General features: G+C 40.2%; 1 protein-coding gene across 9 annotated transcripts in view; it reads right to left on the bottom strand.

Annotated features, from left to right (window-relative positions):
- Positions 1 to 1,061: 1,061 nt before the first annotated feature.
- The window catches only part of ttn.2 (titin, tandem duplicate 2), a 174,128-nt gene continuing 155,837 nt past the window's right edge, over positions 1,062 to 19,352 (bottom strand). For all 9 annotated transcript variants that reach the window (XM_073812031.1, XM_065252143.1, XM_065252149.1 and 6 more), the window contains 22 exons: positions 17,213 to 19,273; positions 16,825 to 17,127; positions 16,425 to 16,730; positions 16,041 to 16,328; positions 15,654 to 15,953; positions 15,232 to 15,537; positions 14,826 to 15,128; positions 14,449 to 14,730; positions 13,733 to 14,326; positions 13,341 to 13,631; positions 12,961 to 13,260; positions 12,575 to 12,877; positions 12,158 to 12,460; positions 11,468 to 12,052; positions 11,050 to 11,355; positions 10,640 to 10,939; positions 9,973 to 10,548; positions 9,555 to 9,860; positions 8,744 to 9,337; positions 2,905 to 8,631; positions 2,511 to 2,801; positions 1,062 to 2,370 (listed from right to left, as the gene is read on the bottom strand). In XM_073812031.1, coding sequence (XP_073668132.1) covers positions 2,072 to 2,370; positions 2,511 to 2,801; positions 2,905 to 8,631; positions 8,744 to 9,337; positions 9,555 to 9,860; positions 9,973 to 10,548; positions 10,640 to 10,939; positions 11,050 to 11,355; positions 11,468 to 12,052; positions 12,158 to 12,460; positions 12,575 to 12,877; positions 12,961 to 13,260; positions 13,341 to 13,631; positions 13,733 to 14,326; positions 14,449 to 14,730; positions 14,826 to 15,128; positions 15,232 to 15,537; positions 15,654 to 15,953; positions 16,041 to 16,328; positions 16,425 to 16,730; positions 16,825 to 17,127; positions 17,213 to 19,273 — 14,924 coding nt within the window. In that variant the 3' untranslated portion in view covers positions 1,062 to 2,071. The remainder of the gene's footprint in view (positions 2,371 to 2,510; positions 2,802 to 2,904; positions 8,632 to 8,743; positions 9,338 to 9,554; positions 9,861 to 9,972; positions 10,549 to 10,639; positions 10,940 to 11,049; positions 11,356 to 11,467; positions 12,053 to 12,157; positions 12,461 to 12,574; positions 12,878 to 12,960; positions 13,261 to 13,340; positions 13,632 to 13,732; positions 14,327 to 14,448; positions 14,731 to 14,825; positions 15,129 to 15,231; positions 15,538 to 15,653; positions 15,954 to 16,040; positions 16,329 to 16,424; positions 16,731 to 16,824; positions 17,128 to 17,212; positions 19,274 to 19,352) is intronic.

Here is a 19,352-nt window from a genome sequence, read left to right as displayed (position 1 = left end):
ACACACGCTGGCGACCCCTGCTGGTTAAAATAGTGTAAAAGCAGATTTGTCCAAACATTTTACACTTTTTTTTTTCAAAATAATAGCAAGATTTTTAATAAAATGTTTTTAAAAAATTTAACTTAATTAAGACATAGTTAAAAGTGTATTGTGTTTTTAATTATATAATTAAAACTAACTATCCTTTAAATTATGCAAATTTTTGTCATTAAATCTCCATATTTAACCCTATGGATTAAGAATGAAATGTCAATCAGGTTAATGTGCATATAAAGGCAGGTGTCCCAAAACTTTTGGCAATATAATGTTTGTAAAATGGACAGATTTTATGTACCAAATTAAAAATTACCAGATGACGGTCCAGTAACAGGTTATAATAACAATAACCATGTAAAATACTACTGATATAAGTAGAGCTGATATCCTTATCGTTATAAACATTAACATACACTATACACTTTGCACTCCAATCCGTACAGGACCAATTTGCACAGGAGTTTTTCATTTATATTTAAGCTTATTACTCTGAAAGCTTTAGTAGCCATTTTGCATGCCTTATATAGTTACTGTTAAGTTTGTGGCTACTGCTGGATTTTGTGAGATCTATCTATCTTCTAAATTATTTATGTGAGGTACCCCCTGAGATAGGTCAAGGAGGTTCGACTGAGAAAAAAATTGAAAATATATCATTTAATATATAAGTATATTATTTATAATTTTAGGTTTTTAATGAAAGAACTTAATATTTTGCCCCAATTATAGTTTGTCTACAAAAGTAATTTCAAACATTTAAGCACGGGCCTTCAGATTAAAATATTTTTAAGACCATTAGAAACATTTCAGTCAAGTGTTGTAAAACTTTGATAAAGTAGTGTATTACTTATTTGTATTCTGTGTAGTTTTTATTTCTGATTGTCAGAAACGTTGTGTTTATACATATCATTGTATATTGATGTAGCTATACAACCACTGTAGTAATCCTTATGCAGTAATATTGTGTTTGAAGATCAAAATAATTAAATCATTGCACCATAAATAAATATCACACTGAGACAAGACAGTTATTGTGCTGAGAACATGCTTTATTGATTCATTAATACTCAAGGAGGTTGCGTATATAGATAATACTACAATTCTACATAAAATCAAACCAAAGTGCAGGGCATTTAGACACTAAACCGTTTTCTCCATTGCACAGCAGGTGGTGTCGCTGTGGCGCACTTTCTTGCTTGCCCAACAACTGACAAGGTGAATTCTAAGCTAACACACAAACACAATGCATCAAAGCAAACCTCCGAGAGGAGGCTCTGCTTCTGCAAGGAAGTACAAGATAAACTTTCTTTAGTGGCCAGGTGATGTTATTTTTTTTAAAGTTTATTCATGCAGTCCCTTGCCAGAAACAGAGCACATTAAACATTTTAGCTCAAAGTGCAGGCCGCTCGCACCTTGAGCATGTCATTAAAATGGTGATATGACATAATCAGTCTGAACACAAGACCCAGTCGTCCTGCTTACATGAGGGTAGTATGCAAACAGCACTCAAGGTCTTACGTTCAAGTAACAATGCATAAGAGTGTGGTAATAATACCACTGCACGTGTAAACGTGCATGTATGACGTTGTCTCTCAGATTTAGTGTAACATCAACAGGGAGCCTCTCTACCTGTTGAGGCAATCTTAAGACTTCAACTTACTGTTGAGGCACAGAGTTTAGTTTCAGGTTTAACAGGGTATTCGTTCCATGTGAAACTTTCTCCTGATAAACATTAAGTTTCATTTGTTTCAGTTAATATTGTTATAAATAACAATTCATACATTTTTCATAACCGTTAAATTCGGCTATATACATTATGTACACGTCACAGAAAAATGGATCAAAAATCCGAAGTCATAAGTATCCAATATGACACATTCTATAATAACTTTAGACTTTTTGGCATAAATTGATGTCAAGTATGGTATAAAAATAGTTTATATTTACAGGTACTTATCAAGATTTTTTCTGTTCATTAATAAATACAAAAAAAACGTCGCTTATTGAGGGAAGGGGGTAAAAATTAAGGTTATCGCTTTTACTTTGATCGAATGCTGATTGTAACAGTTGCTGTGTCAGATCCATGCTCATTAGAAAGTCTGAGTGTGTATGTTCCAGCATCGCTCTCTTTCACACCAGTGATGATGAGCGTGGTCAGGTCTTCTGTGGTCTCAATATGGAACCTGCTGCTCTCTTCCGCACTAGGCAGTGTCCTTCCGCCCCGTGACCACTCGATACGAGGTGTTGGCTCTCCGGAGAAAGCACAGGCTACCGTTATAACCTTTCCAGTTTCGATGCTGATATCTTCGGGAAGAGCTTCAATTCTTGGAGCTAAGCCTATGAAATATACATGACAGAAAATATATTTATTCATATTAGGAAGCATAATTTCTTAATAAACAAACACTAATATTTATGATAAAGATGAGTCTTTTAAGCTTGCAAACCAAATGCAGAGTTTTCCTTGTGATCCACACCTTGTGAACTGTGCAGGAATCCTCTCATTGAAGATCCCTCAGCGTGTGAGTGACTTGACATTACACTGCTCGTGCTCATAGCATATTCAGACGTCATAGAGGACTTGCTAGACATTGACATAGATTCAAATTTCATCTCAGCCATTGCAGACTTGCTGAAGGATGATTCTTGCATTGCGCTCTCCATCTGGATGGATTTTGAAGAGAAACTTTCCTGCATGCTGCTAACGGCGGCACTCTCTCTCTTAAGTAACATTTCAGCCCCGCCACGTATTTGGGTAGACACAGATTCTAAAAAAAAGAATCAAGGAAAAAGACATTATTGCAGTGTTGAAAAGTTAAGTCAATTCATCAACAGATTATTTGATATCCAAATACCCAAAACGAAATTTACCTTGAACAGCCTTGTGCGTAGACACAAACAGTGTTATTTTTTTGTAGATGGCTTGAAACAGTTGACCAACAAAAGAAAATGATGATCTTGACACTGCTCCACTTTCACCTATAATTTCACAGGAGTATTCGCCTTGGTCTCTCTCAGTAACATCAGAAATATAGAAACAGCAAGTTCCATCAGCAGATGTTTGAATCTGGTAACGACTACTTTGAGTTAATTTTTTGCCATCCTTGTACCACACAACTTCTGTGACAGAGCTCTCAGCTACACAGACCATCTTAATTTTGTCTTCAAAAGCTTCGGCTTTGAGTTGCTGAATGATTTTTGGTGGTGATTTCACTGTAAGTGGAGATTTAACTCTTTTAGGTGGCTCAGGAGATTTGACTGTTGGTGGAGATTTGGCTCTCTGAGGTTCAGGAGACTTAATTCCTGTAGGGGATTTTACTCTCAGAGGGGAGGTAACTGGTTCCGGAGACTTAACAGGAGGTGGAGATTTTACCCTGGGGGGTGAGGTTATTGGCTCAGGAGATTTCACAGCTGTTGGAGACTTTACTCGTTGAGCAGTGGTTGGTTCAGGAGATTTGATGGGAGGTGGAGACTTCACTCTCTGGATGGAGGTGGCTGGCTCCGGTGACTTTACTCTAAGTGGTGATTTAACGCCTTCCGGTGACTTAATTCGGGGTTCAGGAGACTTTACACCAGTGGGTTCTGGTGATTTAATTTTGGGCTCTGGAGATTTAACTGATGGCACAGGAGATTTTACAGAAGGCTCGGGAGATTTAACTGATGGTGCAGGAGATTTCACAGTAGGCTCTGGAGATTTCACAGAAGGTTCTGGAGATTTAACTGATGGCACTGGAGATTTCACAGAAGGCTCTGGAGATTTAACTGAAGGTGCAGGAGATTTCACAGAAGGCTCTGGAGACTTAATTGATGGCGATGGAGATGCCACAGTAGGTGCAGGAGTTTTAACAGAAGGTTCTGGTGACTTCACTGAAGGTAATGGTGTTTTCACTTTCTCCTTAGGTACTGGCTTGTGAATTGTCAAAGTAAACCTTGCCTCTTGCTTTCCTTCAAAATTTTCCACAACTACAGTATAGCTGCCTTCATCTGAATACTCGACTGAGGAAATTTCAAATATAGACTTGTACTGTGTTGTTGTCACATGTACACGGTGTGATGAGACGATTGTTCTTCCCTGATGCATCCATGTGACACTTGGTGCTGGCTCGCCATCAATATCACATACAAATCGTGCAGAGTCTCCCTTAGATACAGTTAAAGACTGAGGTTTTGTGAGTATTTTGGCTGAAACTGTAGCTTTAGATTTCTTTGACACTACAGATGCTGCTGACTCTTTTACCATTGCTGCAGATGATGAGACATGTTTTTCAGTTGATGTAAATCTTTCAGAGGACGAATATGAAGCTGATGATAAGTATTCAGCAGATGCATACTTTTCAGAGGCAGATACTTCATGTGTCTCTGTTAGTTTTGTTTTACTTTCTTTGATCTCCAAGTGAGTCTCTGAGGCAGAGGACGCCCTAAATGATGATACATGATAATAATCTGTCTTTGTAATATCAGGTACAAATGGCGTTATGACCTCTTGGTCTTTACGTCTTGAGGAGTATGTTGTAAATGCTCCTCCAGAAACATCCAGGGTTCCATAGTCTGATGCCTCACCCTTTGAGTTTGTGCAGAAGGCACGATACGTTCCACTATCCTCGTCCTGACAGTCATTAATCTGGAGAGACAGGACTCCACTCATGTTTGTGAATTGGTATTTGCTGCATTCTTGTATTAGCTGTCCATTATGGAACCACTGTATTTCAGCATCTGGCTTGGATTGAACATTCAAAGTAAATTTAGTATTTTGACCACACGGTACACGGTGAGAACGCATTCTTACTGTGATACGAGGAGCATGGTCAAGACTGAAGGGTTCCTGTGTCACAACCTGGTACTTGCGCTCTGATTTAAGGGCAGCTTTTCTTGCTTCATATCTAGACATGATGTCAAATCTAGCAGATCTTTCAAATCTAGAGGAGGATCTGGAAGATCTCCTCTCGGTGGATACAGGACTCGGAGAACGAGGACGTGTCCTCTCAGGGGTAGGTGATCTCCTTTCAATGATTTCACCTTCAACCTCTGTTGAGACACGTGCTCGAGGTTGTCTGATGAGTTCAGAGACAGGACGCATTAGTTCAATGTATGATGGAGACAAGGATCTCCTCCTCCTCAAGAAATGTGAAATTGGAGGTGGAGAGCCTCGAGCTTGCTCTGTTGTTGTCACATATTTGATGTGCTCTTCCTTGTGTCTTACTTCAGCTTTCTGAACTGGTCTTGGTGATGCACGACGCAGTGCAGACAACTCAAAGCGGACAGGGCTTCCACTGGGTGGGGAAGCAGAGAAGCCAAGTTCAAGTTCATCTTCAAGCTCCTGTCTTTCCATTTCAGTTCTTCTCAGTGCTGTGTAGTCCTCAACAGACTCGAGGAACTCCTCATCTGAGAGGTCTCCAAGTGAACGCCTTCTCTGTTTGAAGGACACGACTGACTCAGGAGATGGCGATCGTCTTGCTGGTCGAACGATCTCTAAATCATCTAGTGTAAATTTGGGAATGCGCCACCTTGGTCTGTATTGATCAGTTATTCTAGGCAGTGGCACAACATAGAATTGTTCCCATCTAGAAAGCCTAATACGCCTCTGTCTCTTTTGAACAATTCTTTCCATGCGCTCAGAAATCTCAAACTGGTCCCGAAGCTTCCTGTACCATTTCATATCAGATAAGGCCACAAAGTGTTTGATTACCTTATCTTCACTGAGGACAGATGGATCATGTGCACGAACCTCTGGGATTTCATAAGGCATGCGTATCTGCTTTTCTTCACGTATCATTTTCTTTATTTCTTCATCTTTCTCAGAAATGTCAAACTCACCCTGCACATTCTTGGTGCTCACTGCAGGCTTATATAATTCAGCAGCTTCTTTTAAAGCTTCTTGTGCTACAGGATTGAGTGCAATAACTTCAGCTTTGGAGAAATGTTCTGCCAATTTCAGAGTCTTTTCTATTTGGCTTCGTACATATGTCTGCCTCTCTTCCTCACTCTTATACTCTCTCCTTGTGTATGTTAGGCGTTCAACCTTGAGAATAGCTTGACAACTTGCTGATCCAGCCGTGTTTGTTGCAGTGACTCTGTATGTGCCTGCATCCTCTATTAGGGTTTCTCTAATATGTAGAACATAATAATCTACATCCTCTTCAACAACTTCAACTTGAGGTCTGAACTCAAGAGGTTTGCCATTTTTCTCCCATGTAAGCGTTGGTGTCGGAGTTCCTGATACTCTCAGGTCAAATCGGACACTCTGTCCCTCGACACACTCAATATTGGCTAAGAGACGTTTGAACATTGGTCTCATGGTGTCTTCAGCAACCTTGTGTGGAGTAACAGTGAGCCGTGCCTTGCAGCTGTCCTCACCAAACTTGTTGTTTGCCACAACAGTGTATTCAGCGTCATCACTAAGCTCAACGTTGTGAATCATCAGCTGATAAAGACCCTTATCGCTTATAAATGTGTATTTAGTAGGATCTGGTTTGATTCTGTGCCCAGCCTTCAACCATGTAACACTTGGCTCTGGGTGGACTGTTATGGTGACTCCAAAGCGAACATCTTCACCAATGTATGCTGTACGGTTGTACAATGGCAAAGTAAACTCAGGTGGCCTCTGCAACAGTTTGGTTTTGTCAATTCTACGCTTTGGTTTCTTCAGTGTGCGTCCCAGATAGTATTCACGATAGGACCTGACAGTCTCAACAAACAGCTCAGCATAAGCATTGTCTTCTCTGTCTTCACTGACAATCTTGCATCTGTATAGTCCATCATCAGATTCTTCAATGTCTTTAACATAGATGCTAGCAACTCCATTAGCATAGTTGATTTCATATTTATGGCTTGCTGTCAGTTTGCGAGAACCAAAGTACCAGGTCACTTCAGTGTTTCGGTCATAATTCTCAATGTAGCACACAAATCTGACGTGGCCACCCTCTTCAGCACAGCCATGCATGACTGGACCTGCTCTCAGGCCTTGTTCAGGATGTGCAACTTTGACCCTACCAATTGAAACATTTCTCTGGTTTCTGTAGCCACCACCATAGGCAACACGTGCTGATGAAGTAACTGTGCTCCATTCCCTTTTCACCAGTGTTTGGTAGTATCGTCTGTGTCTCAAAGTCTTGATGACCTTTGAACTAACGTATTCCAGTTTCATCTTAAGCCAAGGATGCTCCAAAGCTTCAGAGGCTGTCATACGCAGTTTGCGGTCTTTAGTCAGCAGCCTGTCAACAAAGTCCATAGCCTCAAGACTGGTTTCTTTAAAGGCTTCACTATCAAACACATACTCTGCATTTGTAATGTGCTCAATCATTTTCAGGCTTGATTCAGCAGCAAATGGATTAAGTCCACTAAGGAGAACATATGCAAGAACACCTACAGACCACATGTCAGTGGCAGTGGTCACAAAATCACTGCTGTGAATTTCAGGTGCACAGTACTCGGGTGCAGTGAACTGAACTCTGATGTTGTCTCCAGGGGTGAGTAATCTAGCCTGACCCATCTCAATGATCTTGATGGTACTGCTCTTCCTAGTGGAGTACACAATATTATCAGGCCTGATATCGAAATGACAATAGTTGTGACTGTGCAAGAATTTCAGAGCTCCGCAAACTTGTCTCATATACCGAACAATTTCTTGTTCTGTGAGGTCAAAGTTTGTACCAAGGCGCTCAAAGATGTCTAAACCAGACATGAATTCATAGATCAGGACATATTCTTCCAGGCTATCAAATGATTCATGAAGATAAATGATGTTTTTGTGTCTTGCAATATTGAGTGTCTCAATTTCTCTTGCAACCAGCTCTCGATCAGCACCTTTAACCTTGATGAATTTCGCCATGAATGTCTTCTTAGAGCTAATTTCAACACAGCGATGGACAATGCCAAACTGTCCATTACGTGCAAGCTCCTCAGAGATAGTGTACAGAGATGACATATTTTTTACTTTAGAATGTGGTGCCTCCTCCTTTGTAACCTCTCTTGCTTCATCCACTTCTTCATCATAGTTTCTAATTGCTAACTTGTCTTCTTTTATTGTGACTGGGTCAGTTGGTGCAGAGGGACCACTCAAGCCAAATTTGTTCTCTGCAATCACACGGAACTGATATTTTGTTTTGCCAAAGAGGCTCACCATGGTGTACTGGCACTCTGATGTTTGAGCTACACGAATCCATCTGTCACCAGTTGAAGGGCACTTTTCAATAATATAATTGAAAATGTCACTTCCACCATCATTTCCAGGAGTCCAAGTGAGGGTGATTGAATCTCTGCCAATATCGCTAACTTTAATAGCCTTGGGAGGATCGGGGACATCCGCAACATCAAGTTCAATTGTCTGCTTATCAACACCAAATCGATTTTTGGCACAAATTATGTAGTAGCCAGAATCCTTCCTTTCCACTCCCTTTAGGAAAACTAAGGAAGTGAATGATCTTGTGATAATTACTTGATGATAAGCTGTATTATTAATCATCTCTTGTCCCTTTTGCCATGTGATGACAGGATCAGGTTTGCCACTAATTGGAATCTTGATGGAAACCACCTCACCACGAATGGCGTGAACAGCTCCCATGCCTTGGAGGTGTAATGGCAGGTGAATCTTGGCAGGTACTAGAAAAAAGACAAAATTTAAGTAAAATTAAATTTCAATTGGATTATGAATGCAAGTATACAGTTTACATAAATATTTTGTTATTAACACAAAACAATCAGAAACACTTACCCTCAACCTCTAGTGCCACAGTTGTAGAAATTGATCCAAGCTGGTTAGTAGCTCTAATTTGGTAAACAGCTGCATCATTCTCATCAGCATTGCTGATAACAAGTTGGAAGTAGCCTCCCTTGAATTCTTGAACCTTTACTTTTTCTCCATCAGGTAAAATTTCTTTACCGTTTTTGTACCATTTAACTGTTGGCTTGGGATGTCCAATAACTTTAGTGACAAAGGTTGCATTTGCCCTATATTTGACACACATGTCTCTCAATTCCTCCTTGAAGAATGGAGCACGCAGAGCTGTATCTGATTTTGGAATGACTGGTTCTGAAATCTCACTCCAGTCACTTTCTCCACCAATATTTTCACATTTTACACGGAATTCATATTCAAAACCTTCAAGAAGGCCTTCAACAGAGTACGATGTCTCATGAATCTCTTCTGTTGTAACAGAAATCCATTTGTTCTGTTTCTTTTCTCTTTTCTCAAGGAAGTAGTTCTTAATTTGAGCCCCTCCATCGCTGGCTGGGGGTTTCCAAGAAACGACACATGAATCCTTTGTCACAGAAGTAACAACAGGCTGTTGTGGGACTCCAGGTTTCTCTGTTGCATTGTTTTTAAGAAATAAAGAAAAAAAGAAGAAACTTAATATTATAATATTACATTTCTTCTGAAATGAAATGTCCCCACAAAACATGGAAACCAGAATATGTGTGTTTGTGTGTGTGTGTTCAGTATTTAAATAGATTCTGTCACATGAATGTACACTGCAGTTTAGGCCATTATTTCAAATGCTAATGCTTAAAACAATGAAACTTACCGAATGGACTCTTAATAATGACAACAGAAGGAATCTCAAGTGATTCACTGATGCCAAATTGATTCTGTGCAGAGACCCGGAAGTAATATCCAGCACTCTCAGTGAGGTTTGGAACACGGCATGAGGTTCCAGAGATTGCTGATGATACAAGATGCCACTGCTCTCCCTCCTTTGCTTCACGTTTTTCTACAATGTAATTTGTGATCATTGATCCACCATCATCCTTTGGTGGTTTCCAGCTAATGATCACAGAATTCTTCAAGAGAGCATCAACAATTATTGGTCCCTCAGGCATAAGAGGTTTATCTAAAAGGGAAGGGGAATAAAGTATTTGTTATTTTTGTTATTATTTATATGTTCAGACATAAACATATTTACATATGACAGTTCAGTATTTGGCCTACACTTAAATGTTTACCTTGGATTTCAACACGGAGGACAGTGTCCACTGTGCCAAATCTGTTGCTCATTTGCACCTTATATTTTCCAGCATTAGTCTTACGCTGGACATTTCTGATAACTAAGTGGGTGTAGCTTTCTGTGTTTTCAATTATGATGTTTTCAGAGGGTTTCAGAGGCTTCTTTCCATAGAACCACATGATCTGTGGAATAGGGCGACCGATGTAGACAACATGGAGACGAAGGCTTGTTCCACAACCTGCATAATATTTCTCCTTTAATGGGAATCCAGGGTGGAATTGTGGTCCAGCCTCCAACCGGAGCTTGCCACTGGTCTCAATTTCACCTGCCTCATTGATGGCTCTGCATGTATACAGGCCTTCATCTTCTTGTTCATCTGTTGATACTGTTAAAGAGTGGTTTCGGCCATCAGAGCTCATCTTGTATTTTCGGCTTTGGATTAGTTCCTTTCCATATCTGTACCACTTGATTTCAGGAAGAGGCCTTCCAATAATCTGGCACATCAATGTTCCAGACTCTCCAAGTTTGGTGGTGGTGTCTTTCATCTCCTCCTTTAGGCATGGAGCTTCCCCAACTGCAGAAAATTGTTTACATTTTAATTATCAAGCATAAATTGTGAATGTTTGATTCAGAAATACACTTAAAAAGACATTTTATTAACTTACCACTCAGTTTGGTTTTAATTCCCATGGCAGTTCTTCTTGGTCTACTCAATCCAGTTTCATTTTCTGCAAACACTCGGAATTCATATTCTGTAGCCTCCATAAGACCGCCCATGGTAAACTGTCTGTCCTTTGAACGCTCTTTGTTGCATTTCTTCCAGGCACTTTCACCTGACTGCCTATATTCAATCCAGTACCCAAAGATTTCTTTTCCACCATCTGATTCAGGACGTAGCCAATGAATGGTTATGCAGTCCTTGGCTATAGAGATTATGTCAATCTCACCAGGTTGGCCTGGTTTATCTGTTAAAATAGAAGATGGATTACATAAATAAAGCAAATATGTTTAACCTTTTCTTCATTGAATGAATTATTAGCTTGTTTTTAAGGGGATGGAGAGGGGTGTTACTTACCAAATGGATCTTTGCATACAACTGACTCCGATACAGGTCCTGGCTCACTCAGACCAATATCATTCTGAGCAACCACACGGAACTGGTACTCTGCATCAGGGATGAGACCAGTAAGAGTATACATTGTTGTTGTGATATGAGTCTTGTTATGACGCACCCACTTCTCAGTGGAAGTTTCTCTTCTCTCAACATAGTATCCAGTGACACGAGATCCACCGTCATCCTTTGGTCTTGACCAAGACAGGCCAATTGTGGTCTTTGTAACATCCATGATTTCTGGAGGGAAGCTGGAAGGTTCTGGTGGACCTTTATCAAAAACAAATAGATAATAAAATATTACATATATGCATATCTAACATAATGGTGTGTTATTTAAAGTTATATGCAAGATAAATATTACAAGAAAAATAATGCTTACAAAGAGGAGTCTTCGGGGTAACAGATTCATCAGATTTTAAGGATCTGCTAATGCCAAACTGGTTCTCTGCCGTAACCTTGAAGTGGTATTCAACATTTTCCTTCAGTCCCTTGACCACCAGTGATGTGTCAACCACACGTGAGTCCACTGTATACCAAGCTGCTTTAGGCACCTCTCGCCTCTCCACAACGTAACCAAGAATATCAGAACCTCCATCCTCTGAAGGTGGTCTCCAGCTTACTCTTACTGAACGTGCTTGAATATCATCAAATTCAAGAGGACCCTCAGGTGGATCAGGACGCCCAATAACTTTAACTTTAATATACACAGCCTTTTTGCCACATTTGTTCTCCAGCACAAGGTCATATGTGCCAGTGTCATCTCTGTGGGCTTCCTTGATTACAAGCTCAGTGCGTTCATCACTGGTGGCAATCATAGCCCTGTGAGAAATGTCACGGCCATCCTTTGTCCACTTGCATGTTGGGTAAGGTTTGCCCTTGATGGGCACAGAGAGCCTGATGACACCACCTTGTCTGACAACATAGCCCTCCTGGTACGTTGTGTCCAGCTCATAATCAGGATATTCTGAAACCAAAGTAACAAGCTGCTACAGCACATCTGTGTACTATCACATACATTCAATCACAAATTATATAAATATTTATTTTTATATATGATTTTATTACTTACCAAGCATTTCTGTAACTTTGACCACCCTTGGAATCTCAGCTGGTTCACCTGCTCCACCAGGATTGCATGCCATCACACGGAACCTGTATTCAGCGCCCTGGGGCAAATGTGTCAATGTATATTCACAGATCTTTGTTGGTGTTGTGTTGCATTTGGTCCATTCAACCTGGTCAACCTTCTGCATCTCTATGAGATAACCAGTAACAGCTGCACCTCCTTCATCCTCTGGAGGAGACCAAGCAATTGAAACTGATGTTCTTGTGGTATCTGTTACTCTTGGATTCAGTGGAATACCAGGAGGTTCTGTATAGGAGGAAATTTTAACATACTGAGTATTTAATACCACAGTGTGATATCTTTTTAAATGTTCTATAAATTCATATTTTTGTCCTTTTACAAGGTCATGTTGGTACATACCGATAGGATCCATTGCAATAGCTGCTTTAGAATTTTCACTTGGTTTTCCAGCACCTCTAGAGTTGATGGCTGTCACTCTATACTCATATTCAAGACCCTCCATAAGTCCTGTGGCTCGGTATCTTGTCATTGTCACTGGATTTTTATTTATTCTAACCCATCTGTCTGATCCAACCTCTTTGCGGTCAATAATATAGCCGGCCACAGACGAACCACCATCATGCTCAGGTGGTCTCCAAGTGAGAGTCATTCCATCATGAGACACATCCAGTATTTCAGGTGTGCTGGGTGCTCCAGGTACCGCTGCACAAAGGTAAAAGATTAATTTAATTATTTGCTTCTTACTAAAAAACACAGAAAATGGATATCAGGGGGAAATAACTTACTTTTGGCACTCTTGCACTCAACAACTTCCGACTGCAAGAAACTGCCTATGCCGAAGCGATTCGTTGCAGCTACACGGAATACATATTCAGTTCCCTCTGTAAGTCTAGTAAACTTGAATGTAGGTCTTGTGACAGATTCAGAGACAGGCAACCATCCAGGTCGATGAGCATCACGTTGCTCAACAACATAGCCACTGACATTTGCACCTCCATCCTTCATTGGTGGTTCCCAGCTACAGGTAACAGATGTGGCATCCACTTCATCAATTCTCAAAGGACCCACAGGTACTCCAGGTTTATCTAGGATAGAAATACACTTGGTCAATTTACATGTACTTTGGCAACATAAAACCTTTATGGAGAAGTAAAATGTTTCTTACCAAGAATGATAACTTTGATGACTTCAGTTGCGGTTCCTACGTCATTCTTTACTTTAAGAGTGTAGTCACCAGTGTCATTAATTGTGGTTTCACGGACTGACAGATTGGTGAATTTAGCAGTTGTTTCAATCTTGATGCGGTCGAGCGTGTCCTTCATCTTGACTCCACCAAAGAACCAAGAACAGACTGGTGCAGGTCTACCTTTGATGGGAATGTTAAGTATAATTGGCTTACCAGCTGGCACATTGACAATCTTTTGAGGGATGCCAGTCAAATCAATCCTGGGCATGACTGTAATACAAACAGGAATAACAGTTTGATATACACATATGAACAAGTAAAGAAAAATATAAAGTGTTTATTTTTGTTTGCTTTTGCTGACAATATAATACCTTTTTGTTCTTTTATTGTCACAGGTGTCATAATATCTCTTGGCTCACTGACACCTCTGCTATTTTCAGCTTTGATTCTAAAGAGATATTGCTCATTTTCATTTAGTGACACGATTGTGTGCTGAAGCACAGTTGATTTCACATTTGCAACATCCAACCAGCGGTCAGTTCCAGCTTTGCAGGCTTCAATGATATAGCCACTAATTCTGCTACCACCATCATGAAGTGGTTTTTCCCATCCAAGACTGACTGTAGACTTTGTGATGTCAATAACATACAGATCTTGGGGAACGGATGGAACTTCACAAACAAGAACTGGTTCACTAATTTCACAAGGTTCTCCAATACCATATATATTCTCAGGCAATACTCTAAAGAAGTATTGTGTGCCTTCCTCCAGCTGGGTTATTCTGTATAGCGTCTTCTTACATTCTGTTGTTACAGTTTTGTAGGATTTCATTGAAGATTCACGCTTCTCAATTATGTAGTTACTGATGGGAGCACCTCCATCAATAGTTGGCACTTCCCAGGTAATAACAACAGACTCTTTTGTGTAATCCTTAACATATACTGCACCACATGGACCAGGAGTATCTAGAAAACATTTTTTTTTTCATTTAGTAAGTTTACAATGTTAAGATTTAAAGGTTATGTAAAGTTATTGTTGCTAATGTATTTATAATTATTATTGATAGTTTTTACTAATCTTTACTCACCATAAACCTTAACAAGAATGGTAACTGCTTTCTTGCCAGATGGATTTTCGGCTTCAATTGTGTATTTTCCAGCATCATAGCGATGTACTTTCTCCACTATTAAAGTTGTAGAATTTTCCGTAGTGTCTATGAAGCCACGAGCCTGTAAGTCAATTCCAGTCTTTCTCCAGGTAATAACTGGTGCAGGTCTGCCAGTTGTAGTAACACGAAGGCGTAAAGTGTTTCCAGCTCTGATGCAAACAGTTTTCTTCAAGTCGTCAGGTAGTTCAATATCAGGTATTTCTGGAAAAATAAGTGAAATATTCCATTCAGTAACGGCATGTTAAACTGAGTGAATATGACCATAATGAATGCTGTGAAACTTTAAAATGACCTACCAACTCTCTCAGAAGGTGAAGACTCAACACTCCCTTCACTAAATTCCCCAGTGCCCATTGCATTTACAGCAGCCACCCTAAAGCGGTATTTTTTGGTACTTGTCAGACCAGTTACAGTGTACTTAGTACTGATCAGCAATTTTTGGGTGGCTCTGTACCACTGCTCCGTTCCCTCCTCCAGAATCTCAACAACATAGCCCGTAACATCAGATCCGCCATCATACATTGGTCGTGTCCATGTTATACTAATACTGTGCTTTGTGGTATCTATAATACGAGGAACTGATGGTGGAGCTGGGGTATCTGTAAAATTAAGAGCACAGAGTGGATGTTATTGACAACTAAAATAATTATTTGCTATATGAAATACATCCAAACAGGACAAATTCATGTTATTAGTACTCACATGTTGGCTCCCTGCAGTGGGCATATGAGGATGCCTCACTTGGAAGACTGGTTCCAGCAGCATTGGCAGCTGCAACACGGAACTGATAATCACTACCCTCAAGAAGACCAGTGATCTTGAGGCGTGTATCATAAATTGTGTAGGTTTTGTTCACTCTTGTCCATCTAACACTGCTCTTCTCACGTTTATCCACAAGGTAGCTTTTTATTTCACTACCGCCATCACTCTCTGGCTTAAGCCATTCAATAATGACATGTTCTTTTCCAATAGCAGTGATCTCTGGTGCCCCCGGAGGTGTTGGTACAGCTATAATGTAAATTGAAAAAGTCTCAAGACTTTGCATGTGTTGCCATAAATCAATCATATTTTTATAGAAATAATAATAATAATAATAATGAACATTTACAAGTAATTATACTCACTGTATGCATTTCTTGCAATAACTGGTTCAGACTCTAAGGGTACACCAGGCCCGTACTTATTTACACCTCTGACCCGGAAAATGTACTCATTGTTTTTGATCAGTTTTGTGCTGACACAAGACAGAGTTTTGCATTCAGTTTCCATCACAACCCAGTTGAGTCTGCTGGTCTCACGCCTCTCAACAATATAGTGAGAAACAGAATCTCCACCATCCTCCAGAGGAATCTTCCAGGAAACTGTACATTTCTCTTCTGTGACTCTGCTAATTATGATTGCATCCTCAGGTGGTCCAGGCGTGTCTAAGGTGTAAAAAATATTATAATGAAATTTGCAGAAAATGACAAATTTTCAATAAAACAATCATGTATAATTTAATAAGTGCTTACCAAGGACTTTAACATTGACAGCAGCTGTTTTGATTCCACTAGCATTTTTCACAGTGAGGATGTATTTTCCAGTATCATTTCTATCACACGATTTAACTATTGCTATTGCTCTTGTACTGGTGTACGTAAGTGAATATTTCTCTCCAGATTCCAGCTCCTTATCACCCTTGGACCAGAAAACCTTGGGCTCTGGTTTTCCACCGACTGCAGCATCAAGAACAATGTCTGCTCCTGCTCTAATAGTGATCGTCTCACCCACAAGTTTGTCCAGCTCAGCCTTTGGTGGTGCTAATAAATTAGGATAAAATGTGCATTAAAACATATGCATAATATAAAAAATTCTTCCCACTGTTTATTTATACAACATTTAAGAAAATATCTTACTATATTCATCTTTGCATATTATGGGTCCTGTCGACTCAGATGGCATGCTGTGGACTCCAGCACAATTTCTGGCAATAACACGGAATTCATACGTTTCTCCCTCACTAAGTGATGTAATAGTGAAGAAGTTTTCTGTGATAGTAGTGTAGTTGCACTTTAACCAGCGAGCTTCATCATCCTCAGTGGAAGCTTTGCGTTCAACAACATATCCAACAATCTTACTGCCACCGTCGTTGAATGGCACAGACCATCTAATAGACACTGAGGTCTTGGTTATATCATAAACCTCTGGTTTGCCAGGTGGATCTAAAAATGCAGACAAAAATCACTTTATAAATATCTAGTAATTAATTAAATCAATCGTAAATATGCATAATGGCAAGAAAGAAAAAAAACGTACCAACTGGATTTAGAGCAAGTACTGGCCTTGATGCTTCACTGGCTTTACTTAGACCAGCAATGTTCATTGCATATACTCTGAACTGGTACTCAAGGCCTTCAATAAGATTGGAGACCTTGAATTGACAATCAAGGCAAGGAATCTTGTTTTCCCTCACCCACAGTATGGTATTACGTTCCTTCTTCTCAATCCAGTATCCAGTTACTTGGCTTCCACCATCATAATATGGCACATCCCAACGAATAGTAATTGCATTAGCAGACACTAAAACTACATCTGGGCGAGTTGGTGGGCTTGGTGAGACTAAAAACAGAAAAAAAAAAAAATATTAGTATTGTGTGTGTTTTATCAACCAATTAGAAGTTTATATAATACAAAATATACTCACCAAATGGATGCTCAGCAACAATAGCTTGAGATTCGATAGGCTTGCTAACACCAAACTTGTTTTCAGCACAGACTCTAAAAGTATACTCCATGTACTTGGTCAGATGAGTTACTTTAATAGTGGTGCGTTTCACACTTGAATTCACAACCTGCCATGTGGTGGCTCCAGATTCACGTTTCTCAACAATATAATTGGTGATGTCTGTTCCACCATCATCTGCAGGTTCTGCCCAAGTTAGTACACAAGATTCTGATGAGATTCCTGAAATTTCAACAGGTCCAGTTGGTTGGCTTGGTCTTCCGATGACAATGACGGCAACAGTGAATGTCTTTGATCCTGCCGCATTCTCAAGAGTAAGATAATATTTTCCACTGTCACCTCTCTTTGCATCCTTAACAAGTAAAGTGGTTCGGTCTTTTGAGGTCTTAATTGATACTCTATCTGTTTCTTTGAGTTTCATCTCTTCAAGTTTCCATGTTACCTTGGGGACTGGTCTGCCACTGATTGGAATATCAATGGTAAAGGCATTTCCAGTTTTGCAGGTGATGAGCTCAATGCCGCTGAGATCTGCTGTTGGCTCTATACGGGGTTCTTTTATAATAACAGAGGCTAGTGCATCTCGTGGGTGACTAACACCAGCATCATTCTGGGCTTTGACACGGAACTCATATTCTGTGTTCTCAACCAAGCCTTCAAGAACCATTTTCAAAGATTTTGTTTGACCACCAACAAGCCAATGGGCAGTGCCTTTCTTTCTAGTCTCAACAATGTACCCAGTAATGCGACTTCCACCATCATGCTCAGGCTGCATCCATACTAAGGTGGCTGTTGAGGATGTAGTATCAATGATATCCAATCGCTTGGGAGGTGCAGGCTCTTCTGTGGCTATAACAGGTTCTGTCATTTCAAATGGTTCACCTTTGCCATACTGATTTTCTGCAATAACTCTAAAGAGGTATGGTGTGCCTGCAGCAAGGTTGACCACTCTCAGGATTTGTCGTGTGCACTTTTCACTAACCTCTTGCCAAGTCAAGCGACTTGCTTCTCGCTTCTCAACAATGTAGTGATGGATACGAGCACCTCCATCATTGGAAGGTGCATCCCACATGAGGGTGAGAGCGCCTCTTGTCACATCCTTGAATGTGAGAGGACCTGGTGGTCCAGGTGTGTCCAGTACTTTCACTGTTAATGTAATAGATTTACGACCACTGTTGTTTTCAAGAGAGAGTGTATACTTGCCAGCATCATACCTAGTACAATTTTCAATGGTCAAAGTGCTGTAAGTTTCTGTGGTATTTATATCTACCATTACACCAAGCTCTCCATCTGCTTTTGTCCAAGTGGCAAGGGGGGCTGGTTTGCCACGGAATGGAATATGAAGGGTGACTGTTCCACCATTCCTCACAACATGTGTCTGTTTGAAGTCTGAATCAATTTCTATTTCTGGTGATGTCAGACGATCAACAGCTTGCACTATATTCTTTGTCTCAGAGGTTTCTCCCTTTCCAGCACCATTGACTGCGCACACACGGAATCTATACTCCTCACCAGGTTCTAAATCTGTTACTGTGTATTTGGTATTGACACAAGTCTGGTTATTGACTCTGTGCCATTCCTCAAGGCTTGCCTTGCACATCTCAATAATGTAACCAATGATTTCCAAACCACCATCAAACACAGGCTTGGTCCATTCCAGGGTTACAGATGTCTTGGTGGAGTCAGTGACCTTCACAACAGTTGGAGCACTGGGTGCACTTGTTGGCTCTCTGCACTTGAACAATCTGGACGTTCCACTTGCAGGTCCAATTCCAGCACCGTTTTCAGCCAGAACACGGAATTCATATTCATTTCCTTCTGTAAGATTTGTAGCTCTATGCCTAAGCTCAGTTATTGGTCTTTTTGATGAAACCTTCACCCATCTTAAGCTCTTCTTCTCCCGCCTTTCAAGAATGTACTGCTTGATCTCATTTCCACCATCATGTCTTGGTCTTGTCCAGCATAGTGTAATACTGTTTCCTGTCACATGTGTGCAGTCAGGTGTCCCAGGAGCATCTGGTACCGCTGTGAGAAATAAAAAAATAATGTTTAAGATTAAAGATTACCTATGCAGTATTAGTAAATTATTAAGAACAACCACTTT

Source organism: Paramisgurnus dabryanus, chromosome 15, assembly GCF_030506205.2.
Source record: "Paramisgurnus dabryanus chromosome 15, PD_genome_1.1, whole genome shotgun sequence".
Classification (NCBI taxonomy): Eukaryota; Metazoa; Chordata; class Actinopteri; order Cypriniformes; family Cobitidae; genus Paramisgurnus; species Paramisgurnus dabryanus.
Note: the sequence above shows the minus strand (reverse complement) of the source record. Positions and strands in the feature narration are given on the sequence as shown.